General features: G+C 48.7%; 2 protein-coding genes and 1 long non-coding RNA gene across 3 annotated transcripts; 1 reads left to right on the top strand and 2 right to left on the bottom strand.

Annotated features, from left to right (window-relative positions):
* Nucleotides 1–3476: 3476 nt before the first annotated feature.
* LOC103647443 (protein GAMETE EXPRESSED 2) lies at nucleotides 3477–9614 on the top strand. Its single transcript, XM_008671984.3, has 15 exons — nucleotides 3477–4362; nucleotides 5024–5350; nucleotides 5433–5639; nucleotides 5812–5831; nucleotides 5911–6055; nucleotides 6327–6656; nucleotides 6833–6957; nucleotides 7067–7284; nucleotides 7516–7737; nucleotides 7832–8067; nucleotides 8163–8404; nucleotides 8499–8676; nucleotides 8791–8954; nucleotides 9068–9165; nucleotides 9376–9614. Exons 1-15 carry the CDS (start codon nucleotides 3564–3566, stop codon nucleotides 9476–9478), a joined length of 3414 nt encoding a protein of 1137 aa, XP_008670206.2. The 5' UTR covers nucleotides 3477–3563; the 3' UTR covers nucleotides 9479–9614.
* LOC118476401 (uncharacterized) lies at nucleotides 9436–10125 on the bottom strand. The gene is made up of 2 exons (XR_004856393.1): nucleotides 9926–10125; nucleotides 9436–9710 (listed from the first exon to the last, which is right to left on the bottom strand). It is a non-coding gene; the product is annotated as an uncharacterized lncRNA (long non-coding RNA).
* Nucleotides 10126–17204: 7079 nt separating this feature from the next.
* Nucleotides 17205–18650, bottom strand: LOC103647442 (gamma-glutamyl peptidase 3). Its single transcript, XM_008671983.1, has 3 exons — nucleotides 17944–18650; nucleotides 17584–17751; nucleotides 17205–17463 (listed from the first exon to the last, which is right to left on the bottom strand). The coding sequence occupies exons 1-3, from the start codon at nucleotides 18463–18465 to the stop codon at nucleotides 17359–17361; spliced, it is 795 nt and encodes a 264-aa protein (XP_008670205.1). The 5' UTR covers nucleotides 18466–18650; the 3' UTR covers nucleotides 17205–17358.
* Nucleotides 18651–22837: the final 4187 nt, after the last annotated feature.

The raw sequence follows: 22837 nt of genomic DNA, 5'->3' as shown, positions 1-22837 counted from the left end.
TAAGTTTTAAAATTATATATATATATATATATATAATTTTAAAGATCTTCTTATTTTTTAAGCTCTTAAGATTAAATGCTGGCACGGGTACTATTAGATGTTAGTGTCGCTGTCACAACATAATTAGACACTATAATGTAGTGTCTCGGCCGCTGGTTAGCCGCTAGTACCAGCACGATAATATTGTCTAATAGTGTGGGTTGGGGGGGGGGGTTGCGGGTTGTGGTTCCGTTCAGTACACGCGGCGATTGAGATGGGTGCTGGCTGGGCCTGATCAGGTATTGGGCCACACCCTGACGGACACCAGGCTCACCAGCCCAGGATCACAACATGTTTATGGCCTGGCACTCTGGCAGGCTGGAGGCCAGAGTCTCTTACTCATTGTGCTGAAGTCACCAAACTACTAAGAAAAAAAGTTTATTTTAGCTCTCTCAACTATCACGAAACCAGATTTTCTCCACTCAACTACAAACTTGGCATAACTCTTTCATCACCTTCTAAAACCGGACCTATGACATCTTAGATTGTTTTTCTCCTTTTCTTTTATGAGAAAATTCTCTCAATGCCATCAAAATCTATACCAATTCTCTATATGCCATCAAAAATTATAAGTTCCCTTCAATACCATTAATTTAGTTTTTAAATCCCTTTAATGCCATCACCGTCACTGCTGCCATCTACTACCGTTACTGGTTTATTTGGGCCTACTTGTCATACTGAAGGTCGCTGATCCTGCTCAAGCAAATAAATTTAAGTCACTTTACTCACTCGCTGGCAGGAACGCCATGAACACAGATAGATAGATGTAGAAGAAGCACAACACGAGACCAAAAAAAATGACCCTCAAATTGCAATAGCAGTTCTGCTATTTTCTTGCATGTGCTTCTTATAGATATTTAAATAGGCTATGACAGTTGCTAGCTAGCAATGCATGCCGCGCGAACCTGAAGACATAGCGAACTCATGCCTTTGCATGTCTCTATGGCTACACGCACGAACTGCCTAACAGACTCCACGTAATTTACGTAGGAGCATCTATCTCCATGCACACACACAGACACGATGCAGCACCTACACATGCAACCAACGCAGCCCCAAATCGCCACACGATGGAGCAGACACAAACAACAGCAACACGCACACAAACGAGCTGGGATTATTTTCTAGCTAGCAAACCTTGCCATCCTCCTCCATTTGAAGCACTCAAGACACCACATCACTGGTGCCTTTTGGCCTGCACATGTCCACATGCCTCGAACTAGTGAGCGTGCTCTGGACCGGCCTAGAGCGAGCGTGCGCGCTGGCCGACGAGCCGACGCCTAGGCTGGACGGGATCCTGGTGTGCCTCTCGGCCATGGCGACGTCAGTGCGTCCAATGCATGTCGCGGGAGGTGCTCACCGCAGCAGAGACCCAACATAGACCGCGAGGGCTCAGTGACTGTCGTGTTAAGGTGTTCGACGTTGTGCACAACCTCGAGCCGCCACTGCTCTACCGCATGGTCGTCGCTGGGACCTGCCACAGTATGTCGCCCTTCTCGGGTAGCTCGAGGTCGCGCTCCACTTGCTCACCGACACCTGTGGCCTTGCCACATAGTGGTTAGCTGACATTGTCGCAACACTGGCTTGGAAGAGAACACGTGAGGCCAAGACGGGCGACGATCACGCCCGCATGCATGACTCGTGAAGCTAGGGCGGCTCTGGCGCACCCGTTGGGCAGCAGCCACACCTTTTTTCCTCCTGTACACGAGTCATGGAGATAAATAAAGAGAGGTATAAGCCGCACCTTTTTTCCTCCTGTACACGAGTCATGGAGATAAATAAAGAGAGGTATAGGAACGAGGTTATAGTATGACGAGTGGGTCCAAATGAACCAGTAACGGTAGTAGATGGCATCAGTGACGGTGATAGCTTTGAAGGGATTTAGAATCTAAACTAATGGCATCGAAGGAAACTTATAACTTTTGATGGCATATAGAGAATTGGTATAGGTTATGATGGCACTGAGGGAATTTTCTCTTCTTTTATATCCATGTCGATTGAACCTTTAAAAAGCTATATTAAATATCAAAAAATATAAATTATAAAAATCCAATTTTATTGAACTCCACAGATATATACAGGCTGGAATGGAAGGCTTCTTCGTCCTCGTGTTTTCGAGACCCCCTTCTCCAACCTATTCTTGTTTGGTGTTACTCATGTGGCGCTTGATCTCACCGTCGGCTAGCTGGCCACAGGTTGTGACACTAGACCGGGACTGGGTGTGGAGGGGCGGTTGTGTTGTGGACACACCACTACACAATAATGTTTTTAAGTCGTTGAGTCGGTTTAAGTGGTCACAACATCGATTAGAGATGGTAATGGGTACCCACGACCCGATACCTGATGGGTATTTACTCCATTAGAGTATGTATGTGGGCTAAATATTCTATCCGTGAGTCTGTTATTGGGCAAAAATCTTCACTCAATGGGTAAACGAGTATTAGAATGTTCCACCTTCACCCATACCCGTTAACCCGTGGGTATAAATATATCCAATATAAACTTAGCTTAAACATGAACTTAGACTTTAGTCATCCATCTTTTTTACTATTTAATAACCTTTTAAGCCATTATGTCATAGAAGGCTTAACGACAATTTAATGACCATGTAATAGAACATGTAATTCACCTTATGTGTGTTGAATGGATGGTTAAATGATGCTAGAAATTTTGTAATGGTATTTAGATGGATATACTTTATATTTGTATAATATAATATTTTGATAGATGTTTAATTTTTGTGGGTACGGGTAACCCGATGGGTGACCCATACCCACGTGGGTATGGGTATGGGGGTAAATCCATACCCACCAGTGTATATGGGTGACATGGTGAGGTTATTTTTTTGTCGTGGTATGAGTATGGGGTAGTAATACCCGTTGGGTATTTACCCATTGCCATCTCTAACATCGATAAAGCGACTCATACGACTAATTGATAGTAAGTTGTTCGTCAGATCGTCTAAATCGTCTATGACGCAATAAAACGATGTTGGCCGACTTGCCCTATTTTTTTACGTAGAAATATAATCTGCTTACAAAAAAATGATTATAATGAGTAGAGTGATTTACTTGTCTAAGTACAATTAAAAACTCATAAGAAAGTGACTAACTTACTTGAAATGACGCCCATAAACCTTTCGTCCCTTGTGATTACTTGTCCAGGTTTTTTTTTATTTAAATCATCCACGGTTCAAAACTGCGACTAATTCGTTGCAAAAAAAAAAAAAAAAAAACCCGGACGACTTAAAATCACTGCTACCCAGGCAACAGGCATATAGGCAGTTGCGCCCGGTTCGCATGTATGTGAACTGCAACAGCAACGTGATGGACGACGTGGCCCAATAATAGAGATTTAAGTTGATGTGGAACGGTTATATCTCACTTGGGTTGGGGGTTATATCACTTGGAAGTTCTCGCTAATCACCCCGTCCTCCACCCTTGCTTCCCTTGTCGACCGCTGTCTCCGGCAACACGACGCAGGCCTACGTACCACGTCCCGGAGATCAAACGATCGACCGGGCCATGGCCAACCCCGCCGCGACCTCCCGGCGTTCAGCCCTGTCGTCGTCGCCGTCGCCGCCGCCGCCGCTCTATCTGCTTCTCTGCTTGTCTCTGTTGCTCGCCTCTACGGTGCAGCAACCGCCCACCTCCCAGGCCCAGCAAGTGCAGGCCCCCGAGCCGGCCTTCATGTTCGGCTGGCTCGGGAACAAGCGGGAGTACACCGCCGGCGACACCGCGGCCATCCGGGTCATGTCCCTGGACCACCAGGCGGCCGCCGCCGTCCGCGCCACGCTGTCCTTCACGCTGTCGGTCAACGGCAAGCCAGGCAACAGCAGCTACGTCACCGACGTCGTGGCCAACATCGGCGACGACCCGTCCTCCTGGACCGTCTCCTTCGTGCCCCTGCGGGCCGGGAAGTTCGCCGCGCTCATCGGCGAGCCGCGGTTCGTCCCCGCCGAGTGGCCGCTCACGTTCACGGTCGCCGCGGCCGGCGTGCACCCGTCCGCGTCGCGTGCGTCGTGGACGTTCGCCGACCGCCGCGTCGTCGCGGGCTACAGGGCGTTCGTGTCCGTCTTCCCTCGGGACACCTTCGGCAACGGCATCGCGCGCGGGCCCGACATGCCTGGCTACTTCAGGGTCTCGGGCTCCTACCCCAACGGCTCTGCCGTGGAGCTCTTGAATTTTTACTACAACGGGTGGATTGCAGATGGACGCATCGGCCTCGAGTTCAGAACGAATGTTGCAGGCGACTTCTTGGTGCATGTTTACGGGAATGATAGGGAGCTACGTGATTCGCCTCTAATGCTCACAGTGGATCCAGGTATATATCAACGTACTTGATTGAATGCTCACCCAACAGAACCTGTGAACGGCTTTTGTGCATGAGTGCGTCCAGGTTGAATATGCTGATGCAGCGACTTGATAGTTTCATTAGAATCTTGGCCGTCTCCTAGCAATGTTTCCCTTGATGTATTTCATCAAAATACTATTCATTGATTTAATGTGCAAGAGGCTCGCAAGCCGGCTCGGCTTGGTTCGAAGCAGCTCGCGAGCTTCGAACAAGCCGAGACGAGTTCGCTTTTTCAGCAAGCAGCACCAAATTAATCAATTTATAGACTAGTGATGAATATTAGATAATTTTATTGATAACAACTCATTTTTAAAATTTTTAGTCTTTGATGATGAATATATACAATTTATAATTTAAATTAATTAGAATATTGAATGATGATTTCATATTTCAAATTATTATATAATGTTAATTCATTAAATAATGTAACAATAAGGAATAGGAAATGGCTCGCGAGAAGAGCCGAGCCTCTTTCTCCAGCTCGCCAAATGGACAAGCCGAGGTCAACTCGTTCAGTCACCGAGTTGAGGCTCGGCTCGTTTCCCGTCCTACTCCTAATGGATATCAGGATATTTGTGCATTTTTATGGAAATTTTAATGATCCGTCGATGTATATATTTTACATATGCAGGTTTCCTTAACATAGCAAGAAGCACATGCAGCTGGAAGCATGGAATCAACACTTTGCAGCTATCTTCCAAGCTGGAGATGTTCATATATCAGAGAGATTCCTTTGGAAATATTGTTCCTGAAATTCATCCATTCGATGCTCAAGTAGTTGACAAAGCCACAAATTTATCCATTCCAATAGTAGATCTCGCGATGGAAGCAGTAGGTGATGGAGTGCAGCTCCTTTCTTTTAATGTCGTGGAGCGTGGACAATTTTTCCTCAAGGTTTTTGATGCTAAACTGAACGAAAGGGTTTCCAACACTGTGCACTCGTTTGATGTTTTTGTTGGTACGCAACTATACTATTTAGTTCGCTCACCAGGACGCTCCATTCCTGATCATGGCTGATTTTGCTGTGCTGCTACTTTCAGGATATTGTGATGGAACAAAAAGTTTCGCAAATGGGTCTGGTTTGGCAAACTCTATTGCTGGCTCAACATCATCCTTTTCTGTTTTCTTGAAGGATTTCTACAACATCCCTTCTCCAGTTGAAACTGCAAAGCTGCAAGTGAAGATTTTGGGTAAATATGCCACATCATACGTAGACCCGATCATATCACCTGTGAGAGAACCAGATGGTAAGTTGTATGCTAATTTAGCGGTTCAGCCTTCTATTAATCCTAAAATTATTTTTTTGAAAGAATTCTAAAACTATTTTTCTTGAAAGAATCCTGATATTCTTTTTGACTTGAATGCTGAATAAATTTGCTGAGACGAACCTCATGGAGGAGAAAGTTCTTGTCAATTTAGGACCCGCTGGCCACCAGGAGGCAAGTACTCTATTCTTCTGCTTTATTTTGGTTGGTACAGCTAAGTGGCATTGATGACTGAAATTCTTTCTGTTATTAGATCATTGCTGGGAATTCAAATATGCAAACCAGTAAATTCAATGTTTCATATACTCCTCAAATCGCCGGGGAATATGAAATTTGGGTACTGTGTGGGAACATAGTGCTAAATGGTGGAAATCCATATGCCATGACAGTTTTGCCAGGTCTGGTTAGCTTTCTTATGTGCCTTTTCTTTAACAATCTTTTCACGTTCATGTAATGCATGAATCAACTGTTGTATAGTAATGCAATTGTAATTCTTACAATATCGATACGCTGGTGCTATTACACATGTATTGTATGTAGTATTGTAGTATGATGATCCAAATGGATTATATTCAAGTGAAATATCAAACAAATTGAAATTTATGCAGCTTCTATCTGATATATAGATTGATGTTTAACTTCCTGTACCATAACCTGCCCTTTTTATAGTTGCGATCAATACATCTTTATCAAGGGTTGTCCAGTTTGACCCCAAAGTAAGACTGTCAATTGAAAACGAAGTTGTTGTTCGACTTGTTGACTCATTCATGAACCCGGTGGAGTCTTCCAAGTCAAAATTGAAATTTCGGCTGACATCTGCAAGTACCACAACCCCTGTAACTACGACTACGAGTTTTGTGGCAAAAGAATTTGTCAACAACAGCGATGGATCATATACTGGTCATTATGCGGCAGGGGGCCTTGGTTCATATGGCATATGCGTTCTTTTTGAGGACAAACAGCTGCCTCCATGTCCATTCGAGGTCACTGTTCATGCAGGTAATTTTTCAGTCAGTACAGAAAAAGGCTCGGCACATAGAAGAAAAGGAAATGGTCACACGAGATAGATAATTAAGCTCTAGTTTGTGACTGTCTCGTTATGTACCGAAATATTTCCACCATTCCCAGTTTCTCTGCATGTTTGTCGAGTACTGATGAACTGTATCTCTTTGCAGATGAGTACTTTTCAGATGTTAAGAATGACACTGTTTCGGTGTGGGAGGATGAATCCGTTTCCTTCGACGTATTGTCAAATGACCGCATTGCAGGAAGTAAAGCGGAGATAGCGAACTCATCTTCTGTAAGTTAATGCCGTGAAACATGCGATGGCCACATCAAACATATATATTCTCATTACTTCACATCAAACATATCTTGCGTAAAGTTAATGATATCCCTTTTCTCTGAAGCCACTTCACGGGTCAGTCCTGCAGTTCGGCCAAACCTACCGTTACACACCTTTCCAAGGATTCTTTGGGAATGACTCGTTCTCGTATACAGTACGCGATGAGCATAACAATGTCGTCACTGCAACGGTCTTCATATCTGTTCTCTGCAGACCACCTCAGTTCGTATCTTTACCCGAGAAGTTGCATGTTACTGAAGATACAATCAGCCCACTTTTTGGGTAAGCCATAATGTCTTTTACCTAAGGCTGTCTTCAGCAGCTTACACATGCTATCGTATATCTCATTTGTTGTTTCAAACTTTATTCTGTGAACTATACAATCTACGGTGCAAAAAAAAGTGTTTTGCACGATCATATACATGATTTACAGAAGACATTGCATACTTAAGATTAACCTCACCTCTTTTGTTCTCTTTCTAAAGTAATCAAATGCGTGTATGTTCTTGGCAGTGGATTCCCGGGGATGAAAATGGTGTATTCAGATACGACAGAAAATATATCTGTCACGGTGACAGCACAGTCCGGGAGCGTGTCTTTTGATCCAGTGAGAATTAAACTTGGACAGTTTTCAGAAGATGTACTTTCAATCAGCAGCAGAGGTGGCAAGGACCTGGTGTTACAAGGAACTGTAGAAGCGGTGAATGGTGCACTAGACTCTCTGCTGTACACTGGGTACTAATCCAAGATCCTGACTCTCCCCTGGTTCTTTTTTTTTTTACTAAGATCTTGCCGTTTTCGTTTGCGTATGGTGGTACGATCCGCGCAGGAACGAAGACTTCCACGGAGACGATGTCGTAGCGCTAAATGCCTCGAGCAGAAACGGTGTGCGAAGAACCCAGTTCCCAACATTCGTCGAGCCAATCAATGACCCTTCGGTGATACTTGCTCCAAGTTCGATTTTGCTGAGTGGGAACGAATCATGGGAAGGGTATAGAATATTTGATAAGAACAGGGATACATTTGAATTTTCCATTGTTGACCCTGATATTTACAATTTCCCAGGTACATATCAATCCTTCTATTCTAGACCGTTCATGGTGTTGTTTAATACTTTAATTATGCACTGTCTGAAGAAAGGAAAAAAAAATCAATCGCAGGGAAGAAGTCCTCCTTTTTCCTAGTGCTCTCGCTAGAAGTCCTGGAGGGGACGCTAACCGTGACCTTGCCGTCCAGCGTCATTGCCGCGGCGTCGATGAAGACCGAAGCCGGTAGCTGCTGGCAGCCGGTTCAGACGTACGTGACCATCGCGAATCGCTTCATAGTGAGAGGAACCGCCATCAGGTTCCGTGGGAGCGTCCGGGACTGCAACAGGGCAATGCGGCAGCTGCGTTATTACCAAGTAGAATCCAGCTGAACCCTCGTCGGATCTCTCATGCCAGCTGTTCGTTTTCTCACATCTGCTCGCTACTTTTCTCTAAAATTGCTTATTGCAGGGTCCGACGCATGGAACGACCTTGTCCATCGCTGTGAACGACCAGGCAAACCATGGATGCTACCCTGACTGCTCGGAGAGGATGACGATGCCGCTATCCACCGCCAAGACCATTCGCCTAGTTCCACTTCCAGTCGTTGCAGGCGCCCTAGGACACGTGAGCTCAAGGCGAGCTATCTGTAAGTACAAGAACTGGTGATGTGTTCCTCTCCTCCTGGGCAGGAGACTGAAACTCCCTGTAGCGTGGAGCTCATATTTCAGTCTGTTGCTGCGATTGTTTTTTTCTTTTTCAGTGTTCAGATGGCTGGCGGCGGCCGGGATCGTGGTAATGCTATGCCAGGGCTGTGTTCTCATGTGCTGCCTATTCAAATGCATGAGAGCTCTAAAGAGCGAGCGAAGACATAAAACCTACGGTCAAATTCGCGCACCGGAGCAGACGGCCCCATTTCGTCAGAATGTGAGCGCGTTACTCTCTGAAACTTCCATAAAGCGAGCAGGGTGGCCATCGTTTTCGCCTTTTGCTATCCTATTCTGACAGTTCGTTTCTGTTTTTTTTTGCTCTTCTGCAAGATGTGTGCTTCAACATCGCAACGCGAGGACGTTGGATACTCCCCTGCTACTGCAACTGCGTCCCAGCTTGGTGCAAGCAGATCGAGTCTTCGCCAGAGGTGAGCAATGTTATTCGCTAGGAATTCACATGTTTCCGTTGCGCTGTAATTTGCAAGTGGTTGTGGTTCAGTATGCACAAGCAAAACCAGATAGATTTTTTTAAAAAAAAATTAATCCAAAACTGTCGTCAGTGAAGAATCAAAATGTTAGATTTTCTGTGTTTAAAAATCACATCAGTCTCCTAATCGTCACTGTTCTTGGTATTCCAGGTCTCCGCGTTCATGCAATCAAGAAATGGAACTCCAGCCAGTCTCTGGGGCCGTAAACAATAGAAATGAAGGTAGCCGTCCTGTTTCATACAAGGACAAATAAGGAAGGCACTTTATCGTTTAATCCGTTTTCCGAATCCAAACTATCCTCTGCTCATCCAAAAACTTGTCAGATGCCACCGAACGAGTTTCCAGTGTATAATAGTGAGTGCAGCACAACGTGAAAAAATAATGGGGGGAAACGAGATGTGTCTGTTCTATTGACAGCCATTACAATATAGGAACCCAAGCTAATTCCCTCCCCGCTCCATTATAAAAGAAGACATAACCAAATCCTGCACAAATACAACAAGCAAGCAGACACGTACGAGTTTTAAGGTCGAGATATATACTGGACTGACTAAGGTAGAAGGAAGAACTGAACTTCGTTCCAGTGAAACAATAAGGAGAAAAGCTAAAATACTTTGGCAAGTTAAAATGTACTCACTCATGCACCAAATCCGTGCTACAGCAACAAGGGTGACGAGAGAGCTCTTTGAGGAGCGCGTACCTGTCCTTGACGCGCTCCATAGACTCGAGCTTGGCGGCGACGAGCAGGGCTCCATGTAGGACTCGAGCTTGGCGGCGACACGGCGTGTTCCAGATCACAAAAGAGACAACTTTTACAGGACTGAGCCGGCGTGGGCGGTGCGGCCGGGCCGGGACAGGCATGCGCGGCGCGTTGCCTGCGGAGCGGCATGGATGTGGTCCGTCCGCGCGGTAGATAGGAAGAGACACCTGTTGACACCTTTTTTAGAGCCGTCAATCACTCAACAAGAACCGGCGGCGGTGCTCTCTGCACAGGCGTGGACGATCCGCGGCTAGGGGCCGGACGGTCCGCGACCTGGCGTGAGGCGGAGGTGCTCTCTGGTCAGGCGCGGACGGTCCGCGACCTGGTACAGGAGCCCGGGTTCCCTGTCTGACGGCCGGACGGTCCGCGCCCTAGGGCCGGACGGTCCGCACGTGCGCAGGGGCGGTGGAGGATTGCCGGCGGCGCCTGGATCTCGCTCCCGGGAGGGACCCCGTCGAGGAGGAGAGATCCTAGGAGTTGTCTAGGCTCGGCAGGCCGACCTAGACTCCTCTAATCGACATAGAGTCGAAGAGAAGCGGAGAATTTGGGGATTGGAATACTAAACTAGGGCTAAACTAGAACTAGACTAGAACTACTCCTAATGCATAAGGTAAAAACGAGTAATAGACTGGATTTGATCGATTGTTCGGGGGTTCAATCGGCCGTAGCCCTTCATCTATATAAAGGGGGAGGTCTGGATCCGCTTCAAACTGATTTCCGAGTTAATCCCACGGTTTTAGGTAACAAATCCCGCGAGAAACTAGGAACCCTAACTGACTCTGCGCACGCGCGGACCGTCCGCGCCACCACCGCGGACCGTCCGACTTCGGGGGCGGACCGTCCGCACTGCTCTTTTTAGAGCTCAACATATGCCCCCTGCCTTTTGGTGAAGGTTGACGAACCAAAAGCATATGAACTAAACCTGATGTAGGTCACCGGCCTTTCGATATGGAGATTATTCAATAAAGCACCAATATAAAGGCCGTTTCGGATTGTATCTTTCTCGGCCATGACCATTTGATCAATGGATCAAAAGGAATAGAATGGAGGTGCCCCCCAGTCTAGATAGACGAAGTGACTATACATGTACCATGGATTCATTATCGTGCCATTCCATGTTTGAACAGGATAATATACCGACGATGAGTAAATAGGTGGAAAGCACCCTGGTCTCATAGAATGAATAGCCGATGCTTGTTGTGTCGCCTTTCGGGTCGTTTTGTTTGACCGTTTTGATTTAGCAGGTGACCGAGGTTTCTTTGTTGACCGATCACGTGGAACAGTCTTTTTGCTAGTATTTTTGAAGAGCAACTGATCAAAAGTAGGATCGGCTTTGATCAGCCGATTATATGTGCTTTGACCTTGCGTCTTTTTCCTTGCTTTGTGTAGAGGTTGATGCCTTTGGTCATAGGTGGACTGTCCGGCTGAGTTAGCCGGACCGTTTGTCTGAGCACCGGATTGTCTGCACGTAGGTGCCGGACCATCTACGATACTGGGGCTAGGCTGATGTGTTTGGTTCATTAACTGTGCCTGCCCCCCGGCGTCTTCGGACCTTTTAGCCTTCTCGTCCGAAGCCTTTCGAGCAATCTCCTTTTGTGATATATCTGACATGCAAGGATTGCTGATGACGATGCCCTTGCCTTCGCCTTTATCGACCATTTCGGGCCGAACCAAGACCTTTTTGCATGTGAGTTCTATTGTATTAACAGGAAAGGGTTGTGTGTCTACTTGCATCTCCTGAAAAGCCAATCGACCCTCATTTATGGCCGATTGTATCTGTCGACGAAAAACATTACAATCATTGGTGGCATGAGAAAAGGAATTATGCCACTTACAATAAGCACGCCTCTTTAATTCATCAGGAGGAGGAATAGTATGAGTTAATTTAATGTTGCCGTTTTCAGTAACTCGTCAAATATTTTATCGCATTTGGCAACATTAAAATTAAACTTAACTTCTTCTTGTCGATTCTTTTGAATCGACTGTAAAGCAGAACACGCTGAAGGTTTAGCCAGTCCTGGCCAAACTAGTTCGGCGGTGTATACATCCGTGGATTCATCGTCTGAATTATCGTATCCCACTAGATGCATCTTATGGCTAGCCGATTTTGATGTTTCCTTACTTCGGCTTTCACAGGTCATAGCCCGCTGGTGTAAGTGCACTAGCGAAAAGAATTGGGTGCCATCTAATTTTTCTTTTAAGTAGGGTCGCAACCCATTGAAAGCTAGCCCTGTCAGTTGTTTTTCTGCGACATGAATCTGAAAGCATCGGTTTCTAGTGTCCCGGAATCTCCGGATATAGTCATTAACCGATTCTTCAGGCCCCTGTCGGACTGAAGCTAAGTCAGCCAATTCTAACTCATGTTCTCCTGAGAAGAAGTGTTCATGAAATTTCTGCTCTAATTCTTCCCAAGAGTTAATAGAGTTTGGTGGCAAAGCTGCGTACCATGCAAATGCAGTATCAGTAAGGGACAACGAGAATAAACAAACGCGGTAGGCTTCCCCATCAGCCAATTCTCCCAAGTGTGCTATGAATTGGCTTATATGTTCGTGTGTGCTTTTCCCACCTTCACCAGAAAACTTAGAGAAGTCTGGTATTCTAGTTCCCTGTGGATATGGCACAGTGTCGAATCGGTGGCTATAAGGCTTCCGATACGATTGCCCTGTACCTGACACACTAACACTGAGTTTGTCCCTGAACATCCCGGCTACCTCGTCTCTGACCCTCTCCGCCATGTCTGGCGACCATCCATTGAGTTTGTGGGTGGAGATTTCAGGTTGCCTGACATTACTCTGTCGGCTTTCCTCCTCGGGATGTTTGAGGTGTGTGTTAGGTGTCCTATTAATATCACCAGCTCCTGCCCTATACCCCTCAGGCTCTCTTGTGGCCAAATAGTATTCAGCCCTATGTCCATGAGGTGGTATGGCATGATTATAATGTGTTGCTGGTGGGGCACCATAATGTTGCTGCGATGAATGTGGGAACTGTGCGTATTGCGCAGCTCTCGGCTCTGCGTATGCATATCCGGACGGTCCGGCGTAAGAGGCCGAATGGTCCGCGACCTGGCCAAATGGTTCGAAGGTATATCCGGATTGTTCAGCCGTATATGGTGCTACGTGGGTAGTCTCGTACCCAGACCGTCTGTCGTAAAGAACTGGACGGTCCGCGATCGGGCCGAATGGTCCAGGGCTGTACCCGGACGGATCGGCCATATATGGCGCGACTTGGGCAGTCTGCGCATGGACTCGTGTAGAGTCGGATGGTCCAGCGTAATACGTCGGCCGGTTCATGCCATACCCGGACGGTCCGACGTAAGATGGCGGACGGTCCGCAACATGTCCGGACGGTCCGGCGTGATGCACCGGACGGTCCGTGATGGGGCGGAAGTGTTCAGGGTTGTACCCTGATGGTCCGGCCATGTACGGTGCGACCTGAGTGTTTTGTGTGCGGGCCAACATCTGGTCGGACGGTCCGGCGAAATACGCCGGACGGTCCGCGGTATAACCGGACTGTCTGAGATAATGCTCGGACGGTCCGGTCGCGTCCAGTACCTGCCGCGTGCCTAGTGGTTGCGGCTGTGATGGTGACACGAAAGCGTGCATCGGCATACCATATGATGGCTGGGTCAAGGGTGACCCGTTTATAGCCGATGTGTTTGACGTGGGTGGCACTGTATTAGACTCTCGCGATGGAAAGTTAGGAGCAGCTGATTTCTCGTATGCACGTAAATGCATTTTAATAGATTCATCTACATATTGCTTTAATTGATCTCCTCGTTGATCCATGAAAGTCGTAAGAGATAGGTCTGGAGTACTTACAGCGGGACCCTAAAGTGGAGGTAGGAGAGATTCCATATCGATCTCCCCTTGACGGACGATCTTCTGGTGGCGATCTACCGTGAAGTGTGACAAGTACTTGTCCGCCGCCTCCTTGCGCCATTCGGAGAGTTTATGCAACAGTTCCGCCTCTTCCTTGTCGCGTTGTTCGTTCCATTGCCGCATCACCTCCTTCTCATCGCGCATTACGAGGTCTTCAAAGGGCCTTTGGTCATCAGCCGGGAGCGCCTCCATGGTCGGCTTGATGATGTTGGTAGTGGAGATCTTGGTGTGATCCTTAGAACCGGCCATTTATGGGCCGATTTTTAGCAGATCTAGACACCTAATCCCCAGCGGGGTCGCCAAAAAGTATGTTGACACCTTTTTGGAGGCGTCAATCACTCAACAAGAACCGGCGGCGGTGCTCTCTGCACATGCGCGGACGGTCCGCGGTTAGGGGCCAGACGGTCCGCGACCTGGCGTGAGGCGGAGGTGCTCTCTGGTCAGGCGCGGACGGTCCGCGACACAGGGCCGGACGGTCCGCGACCTGGTACAGGAGCCCGGGTTCCCTGCCTGACGGCCGGACGGTCCGCGCCCTGGGGCCGGACGGTCCGCACGTGCGCAGGGGCGGCGGAGGATCGCCGGCGGCGCCTGGATCTCGCTCCCGGGAGGGACCCCGTCGGGGAGGAGAGATCCTAGGAGTTGTCTAGGCTCGGCAGGCCGACCTAGACTCCTCTAATCGACATAGAGTCGAAGAGAAGCGGAGAATTTGGGGATTGGAATACTAAACTAGGGCTAAACTAGAACTAGACTAGAACTACTCCTAATGCATAAGGTAAAAACGAGTAATAGACTGGATTTGATCGATTGTTCGGGGGTTCAATCGGCCGTAGCCCTTCATCTATATAAAGGGGGAGGTCTGGATCCGCTTCAAACTGATTTCCGAGTTAATCCCACGGTTTTAGGTAACAAATCCTGCGAGAAACTAGGAACCCTAACTGACTCTACGCACGCGCGGACCGTCTACGCCACCACCGCGGACTGTCCGGACCGCGGACCGTCCGGCTTTGGGGGCGGACCGTCCGCACTGCTCTTTTTAGAGCTCAACAACACACTAAAACAGTAAAACTAGTGTACTAGTAGCGTATAACTCTACGCATCTTCTGGATAACAGCGATATCAATCGGTTTTCATCTTAGCGCAAGCTGCTGGAAAGTTCTTGAACCCTCTGCGAAAAGAGTCTATTTGGTTAGAGCGTAGCTGTGAAGAAAACTGTTGTGGATCGTGAGCTGTGAAAAAAAGTTGATGTAGGTTATGAATAGCTGAAAAGCTAAAAACCGTTTTATAGAAAAACCATTAAAAGTCGCAAAAAAATCATTTCATATATATTTTCAGCTTCATCAAAAAGCCGCTAAAAACAGATCCAAAATGCTTTCAGTTTTATACCATGTTAATTTTTGAATTTTAAGTATAAAAGACAAAAGCCAACCAAACATATTCTAAGGCTCACTCCAACGGAGCAACCATCCGGCTAGGCAAAGCTAAAATAGGTGCCCTAGAGCAACTGTAGCAGTGCAATCCTTCTTCCAACAGAGCAGCTAAACGGGCCATGCAAAATGGAAGGCAGGAGAGAGAAAAGCTATATTGGCTGGTATTGTGACCGACAGCTAAATTCTTCATTCTTGACTGACCACTGGGCCTCAGTGTCTACTCCATTTCAGCTGAACGTATGGATGGCTGTGCTGTTGGAAAGATCTAACGTATGGCTAGACAGATAAACTACAGACACCAGCCAAAAGTACATATGGCTGCGGGATTTGCATGCCTCCTGTTGGAGTGAGCCTTAGGCTAAAACGTCCCACCTTTTTTTTTCAGGAGCACATAATCTTTGCATCCATTTTAAGCTGGGACGGATTACTGCTCATGAGGCACAACAAGGCACCTTTTTTTTGTTTTTTGTTTTTTTGCATGCAGATACACAGCGCTAGCTCCTGACAGATACAGTACCGTAATCCGGTTCTTTGCCGAGTGCCAAATGATTTACCGAATGTTTTTTCGGCACTTAGCGAAGAAGATCTTTGCCGAGTGCAAAAAAACACTCGGCAAAGGGTTTCTTTGTCGAGTGTTTTATTTTTGACATTTAGCAAAGAGCTTTTTTGTCGATTGTTTTGCCGAGTGTTTTTTTCCAACACTAGCCAAAGTAAATTTAAAATCGTAGTTTGAAGTAGTAAATTAATTCAAATAAAAAGTTTTCAAATACAAATTTGTATAATAATTTCTATTTTGGTCATTTCTTCACAAAATAAAAGTAAATTTGTTTATAAAAACTATATCTCTCTCGTAGTTTATGAAACTACATGGGAGATGCATATGATTTGTGAATAATGTTAGAACCAACATGTAGGATGAATAAATGACTAAAAAACTAAAATAACCTTTTAGATCTTGAGAAGTTATATAATTTTTTAGTCAGCAACATTTTGATTTGAAGTCATCTTGTCAACGAAAACTACGTCTGAATTTTAAAAATTTAAAAGTTGAATTTTCAAAACGACTTCAAACGGAAAAACCACCAAAATAAAAGTTGTAGGTATTAAAAAGTTATGAAACTTTATAGTTGACAACATTTTGGTTTGAAATCATCTTGTCATGAAAAACTTTGTTTGAATTTTAAAATTTGAAATTTTCAAACGATCTCGGATGAAAAAACCACCAAAATAAAAGTTGTAGGTCGTAAAATGTTACGAAACTTTATAATTAACAATTTTTTGATTTGAAATCATCTTGTCATAGAAAATATGTTTGAAGTTTTCAAATTCGAAATTCAAATTTTGTAAACGATCTTGGAAGAAGAAACTATCAATATAAAACTTGTAGATATTAAAAAGTTATGTAACTTTACAGTTGACAACATTTTCATTTAAATTCATTTAGTGCATCAAATAATCAATTTACTCTCGGTTTGTTATAATACATGGGGAAGGAAAACGTAATATAGAACAAGTTCTATAGTGGTGTAGTGATATAGGAGGTTGCGTGCGAGTTTAAATCTCACCATCGGTCACAAAACACGTGAATTCAGTTAAAAAATTGGTGAAAATGATAGGACGATAAGTAGACAATGGTGATGGTTAAGGGTTGTTCCTTTAATTAAAAAATGTTTTTATTTTTATTTTCGATTCTTAATTTACCGAGTGCCGAAAAAAATATTCGGCAAAGAACCATTTGCCGATAAAATATTTGCCGAGTATTTGGGACACTCGGCAAATAATGCCAGTCCGATAGCGATAACGTCAGATTATATAAACTAATTTATTTTAAACTAAGTGGTAATACAAAATACGTTCGATTACATATATAATCTGGGCAGATTATAATTAAGAGACAAATAACCCCTTAGTTCGTGAAAGTGGTCTTCCATTTTTTTTCTCTCATTTGAAGAAGATGGTCAAGTATTTGACTCGAGGGAGGTTTATTTGTTGAAGTGATAGAAGATTTACAACCGTTTTAATGGTAAGTGACAATGACATCACAGTGTGCAAACTCTAATTAATACTCTTATTCTTCACGAGCCTTGAGGAAGCTCTTGCAGAGCATGAGCCAGAACTCCCGGTCCGGCGCAGTGGTCTCCAGCTGCCTGTTCACGGCCTCAGCAAAGGGAATCTGCAGCGTGTGCGAGTGGCAAAGCGGAATCAGAGTAGAGATGCGGAGAGCGACGCGGCTGCTTGTCCGTTTGGTGAGAGGAATCAGTCGCTGTAAGGTGACGTGAAAGCAGGCACTCACGGTGATGGATCCCGCGGCGAGGAGGCGGTCGACGAGGCTGAGGAAGATGTCCTTGGTGTACTCCGGGTGCCCCTGGATGCCCAGCACGTGCTCGCCGACGCAGAACATCTCGACACCGGTCTTGTCGGAGGAGGCCAGAACCTCCGCGCCCTCCGGCACCTCCCACACCTGCTCGATCGACATGCCAGCCATGATGCACGCAAGGAGCAAGAAACGCAATCAGATATGCATGCCAGGAACGTAACGAGGGGCGTGTGCTGTTCTCGTGGCCGTGCAGCATGCAGCGGTGGCCTACGTGCATGGGAATTAATGGCTACGTGCGATGCGACAAGGAAACGCACGGGCACGGCACGCACGCACCTCGTCCTGATGGACCTCGGTGATCCTGGCGCGGAGCGGCAGCTGGTCCCGCTCCCGCAGCGCGTCGAGGAACCTGCGCGGCGGCGCCTCGGCGATGGCCACCTCCCTGACGCCAACGTCCCAGCCGGCGCGGGCCTTGCCCACGCGGCCCCCCAGCGCGCGGCAGATCACCTGGTGGCCGAAGCAGACGCCGAGGACCCGCTTGCGCATGCCGTGCAACGCCCGCACCAGGAGGCACAGCCGCAGGATCCACAGCTCGTCGGCGTACGCGTCGTGGGGGCTGCCGCTGATCACGAACCCGTCGTAGGCCTCAAGCTCACCGGGGCCAGGGAGCTCGCTGTCGATGGCCCGATACAGGTCCCACGTCTCGCCGGCGTCGCCGAAGGCCGCCACGAAGACGTGGAGGTACCCGCCGTACTTGTTGAGCACGTACTCCGAGTCGTGCGCCGCCATCAGCAGCGCGTACCGCCCGCCCGTCGTCGTCATGGTCGTCGTCACCGCTGCCTCCGCAACCGCAACCATGGCTGGTTTATCAACAACAACCGATCTCGGTCCTTGGAGGAACAAGCTAAATAAGAGGTCGATCTGTGTAGCGAGCTAGCGATGAAGCTGAAACTGAAGAAGCGATCGTTTCTCAGATCAGCTCAGCTAGCTTGAGCTTAGCGAACAAGCTAGATTTGAAAATGTGTATGTGTGGTGTGTGTCGCAGCTGGAGGGAGATGCAGATCAATTTATAGAGGCACGTACGTTCGGGCGGCCGACGAGAGAGCGACGAGCTAGCCAATGTGCAGCGCCGCACCGCATTATGCCAGGTCGGAGGCGAGGCGGCGTGACACTTTCCGGACATGGCGGGCGCGCGGGGAGAATGTTGACAAGTACGGTGGCAGCCATCTGATCGGATGAGACGACACCATGCGATAATTCATCATACTGCACTTTGATGCATGGAAAAGTAACATGGCCGCCGGCCCCGGATGCTCTGTTCTCGATCTTTTTGACTATTGTCATGATGTGGGACCGGAACTCGGAGCTCCATCGGTGTGGTCTTGTTGACGGGTACTGCATGGCTGCCGCTGTGTGTTGCGCGCGATCGACCTTGGCGAGAACATTCGTCAAAAAAAAAACATGCGCCAGAATTACTACATCCATCTTCGTTTACTTTTAGGTACCGTTTGGTTCACATATTAGTAATGTAATGGGTAACCTATAACGTTAAATCATGTCTGTTTAAATCCAATCGTAATCGATACCACACTACAAATGAATACCACCTTATTCAAATTTGTTACTGCCGGTGCTAGTACCTTGAAACTAGGGTACCCCTTGCTACTGTATAAAGACGCAGCACCCACGCGGCTATCTTTAGTCGCGTGGCAAAAGAGCTATATGTGGTGAGACCAGGCCATGACTCGCCCTAGCCTCGGGCGACTACTCTGGGCCAGCAACAGCACCTGACCCCACCACATGTGCGGGTCCGGTACCGCCACGTGTCCAGAGAGAGTGATATACTCTAAGGCATCAACAGTGAGTCCGGACTCCCATGGGAAAGTGCCGGACCCCTGGATGTACAGTCCGGACCCCCAAGATTGGTCCAGGACCTCTACGTGTGCAAGCTGGACGCCTGGAATGGGATCCGCCACCCCCGGTATGGGGTCCGGGCCGCCCACAATGGGATCCCAAGGTTACATGACAGAGCATACTCGGGCCTTGATCAGGACCCAGGCGAGGGTCCGGTGCCGACACGTGTCTAGACCTGATCTGGTTATCACGTACTCCTGCTCCCCGCTCAGGCGGAGACCCGATGCTACCACGTGGCCTACTGCGCATGGCATAAGCCAACGGGTGGAACCTAGCATGACGCCTCAAGGCTACGCGCGCTTTCGCATTCATTGCGGATAAGATGTGCACCTGTCCATTCCACTGACAGGCGGCGTGCTCAGTCCACGATACGTGGGCCGTGCTGTTACTCACCATTACTCGTACGTTTTGACTATCAATGCTACATGGACTGCGGTCATCATGACTCCCGCTGATTACTCATACGTTACTAAGGCGGAGGATCCTTGTGTACTGTCAGCATTTACTATTCACATAATGTATTACTACCATTATGCTCTTGGGCCCGCATGTCGGGGCTCGACATCCTTGTATGTGCCTCCCTTAAACTATAAAAGGGAAGGCACACAACGTTACAAAGGACAGGTTCACATACACAAGCTCATACGCTCACGCTTACACACTCAATACAACATACACACAGTAGAGGTAGGGTATTACGCTCCGAATGCCTGAACCACTATAATCCCTCGTGTGCTCTTGTGTTTATCTCGAATCCACACAACAAGCAAAACACTTAGGCCCCCTCCTCATCTTAGGATTAGGGCGGGTGCATTCCGCCACCCGACCGGAGGATTTTCTCTCCGACATTTGGCGCGCCAGGTAGGGGGCTTGGGCTTTAGGTTTTTCGCCTGTTTTCCTGCTCGACACGATGGTTCAGATCATCGAGCATCGTGACTTGCCCGAGGACTTCCTAATGGAGGAAAAGGCTGCATCTTCCATGCCACGGGGCTCCAACCGCCCTGCGCCTGGTGCTACTGCTGTGCACGCTGCGCAGCAGCATACGCCCGCGCAGACATCCAGGGCTCCGTCAAGGGCTGCTCCTAGGACGCTGTCTATAGCCAGGGAGTTGCTACGCCACCCTCCGAGCTCCACGGCCTCGCCGAGGGCCATGAAGCAGTGGCGTGACGATGTCGACCGTCTCCTCGGCATGGCGCATTCTGGCTCGGCTAGGCCCAGGCCTCGGTCATTCCGACGTCAACATGAGGCATCGGCGTCTGTGCGCTCACCCTCAGTGAAGGCCGCACAGACTGACGACCTGCTGGCGGAGCTCAACCGCAGGCGTGCGGGCGAGGATGCTCCAATCTCTCTAGAGAGGCCTGATGATCTGCGGGCAGAACTCAACCGTAGGCGTGCGGGCGAGGACGCACGAGTCTCTCTAGAGAGGGCACGTGAGCGCCGGCAAAACTTCGAGGGCCGCAACCTCGACCAAGACTTCGCTTCGCTTGCGCCACAAACTCCAAGGGGCGCCCGAATCCACACGGGTGTCCCATTGGTCGGCATGGGCTGTGCCGCGCTAGCGGATCACCTCCACGCGACGACTTGGCCGCCCAAGTTCCGGCCACACCTGCCGGAGAAGTACGACGGTACGTCAAACCCGTCGGAATTCTTGTAGGTCTATGTCACCGCCATTACGGCAGCTGGTGGAAACACTGCTGTGATGGTGAGCTACTTCCATGTAGCCTTGACCGGGCCGGCCTGGACCTGGCTCATGAACCTGACCCCGGGGTCCGTCTACTCCTGGGAAGAGCTCTATGCACGGTTCACAATGAACTTTGCCAGTGCTTATCAGCAGCATGGCGTGGAGGCTTATCTCCATGCCGTAAGGCAAGAACCCGGGGAGACTCTCCGAGTTTTCATCGCCCGCTTCACCAAGGTACGAGGGACTATACCTCGTGTCTCCGATGCCTCCATTTTCACTGCTTTCCGATAGGGTGTGCGTGATGAGAAGATGTTGGAGAAGTTGGCGACGCATGACGTGGAAACCGTCACCATGCTCTTCGCTCTGGCCGACAAATGTGCCAGAGCTACCGAGGGCCGTGCATGGCACTCGGCACCATCGACCGGAGTTACCCAGACGGGTGGCTTGGGTGCCATCACCCAGGGCGGCAACAACAACAAGAAGAAGAACTGCGGCCACGAGAGGCTGCAGTCTGCTACTTTGGTCGTTGTAGTTGCGACTAGGGGCCAGAACGAGCGCAACAAACGCCCACGACAACAGGGAGGCAACAGTGGTTCATGCCCTGTCCACCCCAACAATCGCCACAACGCCTCGGAGTGCTGGGAGATCATCAAGCTCATGAAGCGCGTCAGCGAGCAGACCTCCAAGGATGGCTCGCCGCCTCGTCGCCGTCCTGGCAAGGAGAAGGTCGACGAAGGTGACGCGACCGCGGGAGAACGGGACCTCAGGTATCAGTCTCCTAAGGGGTCCTTAAGGATGTCTTCACTGGAGACTCTGACTTTGGTGACGACAAAGACCGCCGCAAGAAGCTGTACGTGATGTACGGCGGGAGCTGGGAGCTCACCTCTTATAGGAACGTGAAGTCCCTGCGCCGAGAGGTCCTTTCGGCGACCCCAGGGGTCCCGAAGGCTGCTCCACATCAGCGGTGGCGGAGCACCACTATCTCTTTTGGGGCATCCGACTGCCCCGAAAACATGGCAGGGGCTGGCATACTGCCACTCATCACCGCCCCTGTCATCGCCCACATGCGGCTGCATCATGTCTTGATTGACAGTGGGGCTAGGCTCAACGTCATCAGCCATGCCACATTCAAGCAGCTGCAAATCCTAGGGTCTCGACTGGGACCCTCTCGTCCATTCTCCGGAGTGGGCCCACAACTGGTGTATCCCCTTGGGAGCATCATACTCCCGATAACATTTGGGACCGAGGAGAACTTCCACATAGAGAACGCCCAGTTCGACGTTGCGAAGGTTAACCTCCCTTTCAATGCCATCATTGGCAGGCCGGCCCTGTACCGGTTCATGGCCATTACCCATTACGGGTACTTGGTCCTCAAGATGCCATCCCTTGCTGGGGTCCTTACTATGTGGGGCGACCACGCCGCTGCGCTTGCAGCTGTCGAGAAGCTGCACGCCCTGGGGGCAGAAACTGCTCGTCCGAACGACAGAGGGAGGGACCCCTCGACTTCCGGTACCAAGGCACCTACCAAGGTGCCAATGGTGCAGCCATCCAGAGCAGATGGTGGACCCATCAAGGCCATCCAGGTCGGCGTGGACTGCTCCCAGACCACCCGTATCGCGGGCAATCTGGAGGAGA

The sequence above is a fragment of the Zea mays genome, chromosome 2 (genome assembly GCF_902167145.1).
Source record: "Zea mays cultivar B73 chromosome 2, Zm-B73-REFERENCE-NAM-5.0, whole genome shotgun sequence".
NCBI classification, from domain to species: domain Eukaryota; kingdom Viridiplantae; phylum Streptophyta; class Magnoliopsida; order Poales; family Poaceae; genus Zea; species Zea mays.
Note: the sequence above shows the minus strand (reverse complement) of the source record. Positions and strands in the feature narration are given on the sequence as shown.

Coding starts and splice junctions, on each gene's coding strand:
- LOC103647443 (XM_008671984.3), top strand. CDS start 3,564: ATGGCCAACCCCGCCGCGACCTCCCGGCGTTCAGCCCTGTCGTCGTCG. Junction 4,363..5,023: donor AATGCTCACAGTGGATCCAG/GTATATATCAAC, acceptor TTACATATGCAG/GTTTCCTTAACATAGCAAGA. Junction 5,351..5,432: donor CTCGTTTGATGTTTTTGTTG/GTACGCAACTAT, acceptor TGCTACTTTCAG/GATATTGTGATGGAACAAAA.
- LOC103647442 (XM_008671983.1), bottom strand. CDS start 18,465: ATGGTTGCGGTTGCGGAGGCAGCGGTGACGACGACCATGACGACGACG. Junction 17,752..17,943: donor CCGAGGTCCATCAGGACGAG/GTGCGTGCGTGC, acceptor TCGATCGAGCAG/GTGTGGGAGGTGCCGGAGGG. Junction 17,464..17,583: donor TCGCCGCGGGATCCATCACC/GTGAGTGCCTGC, acceptor CACACGCTGCAG/ATTCCCTTTGCTGAGGCCGT.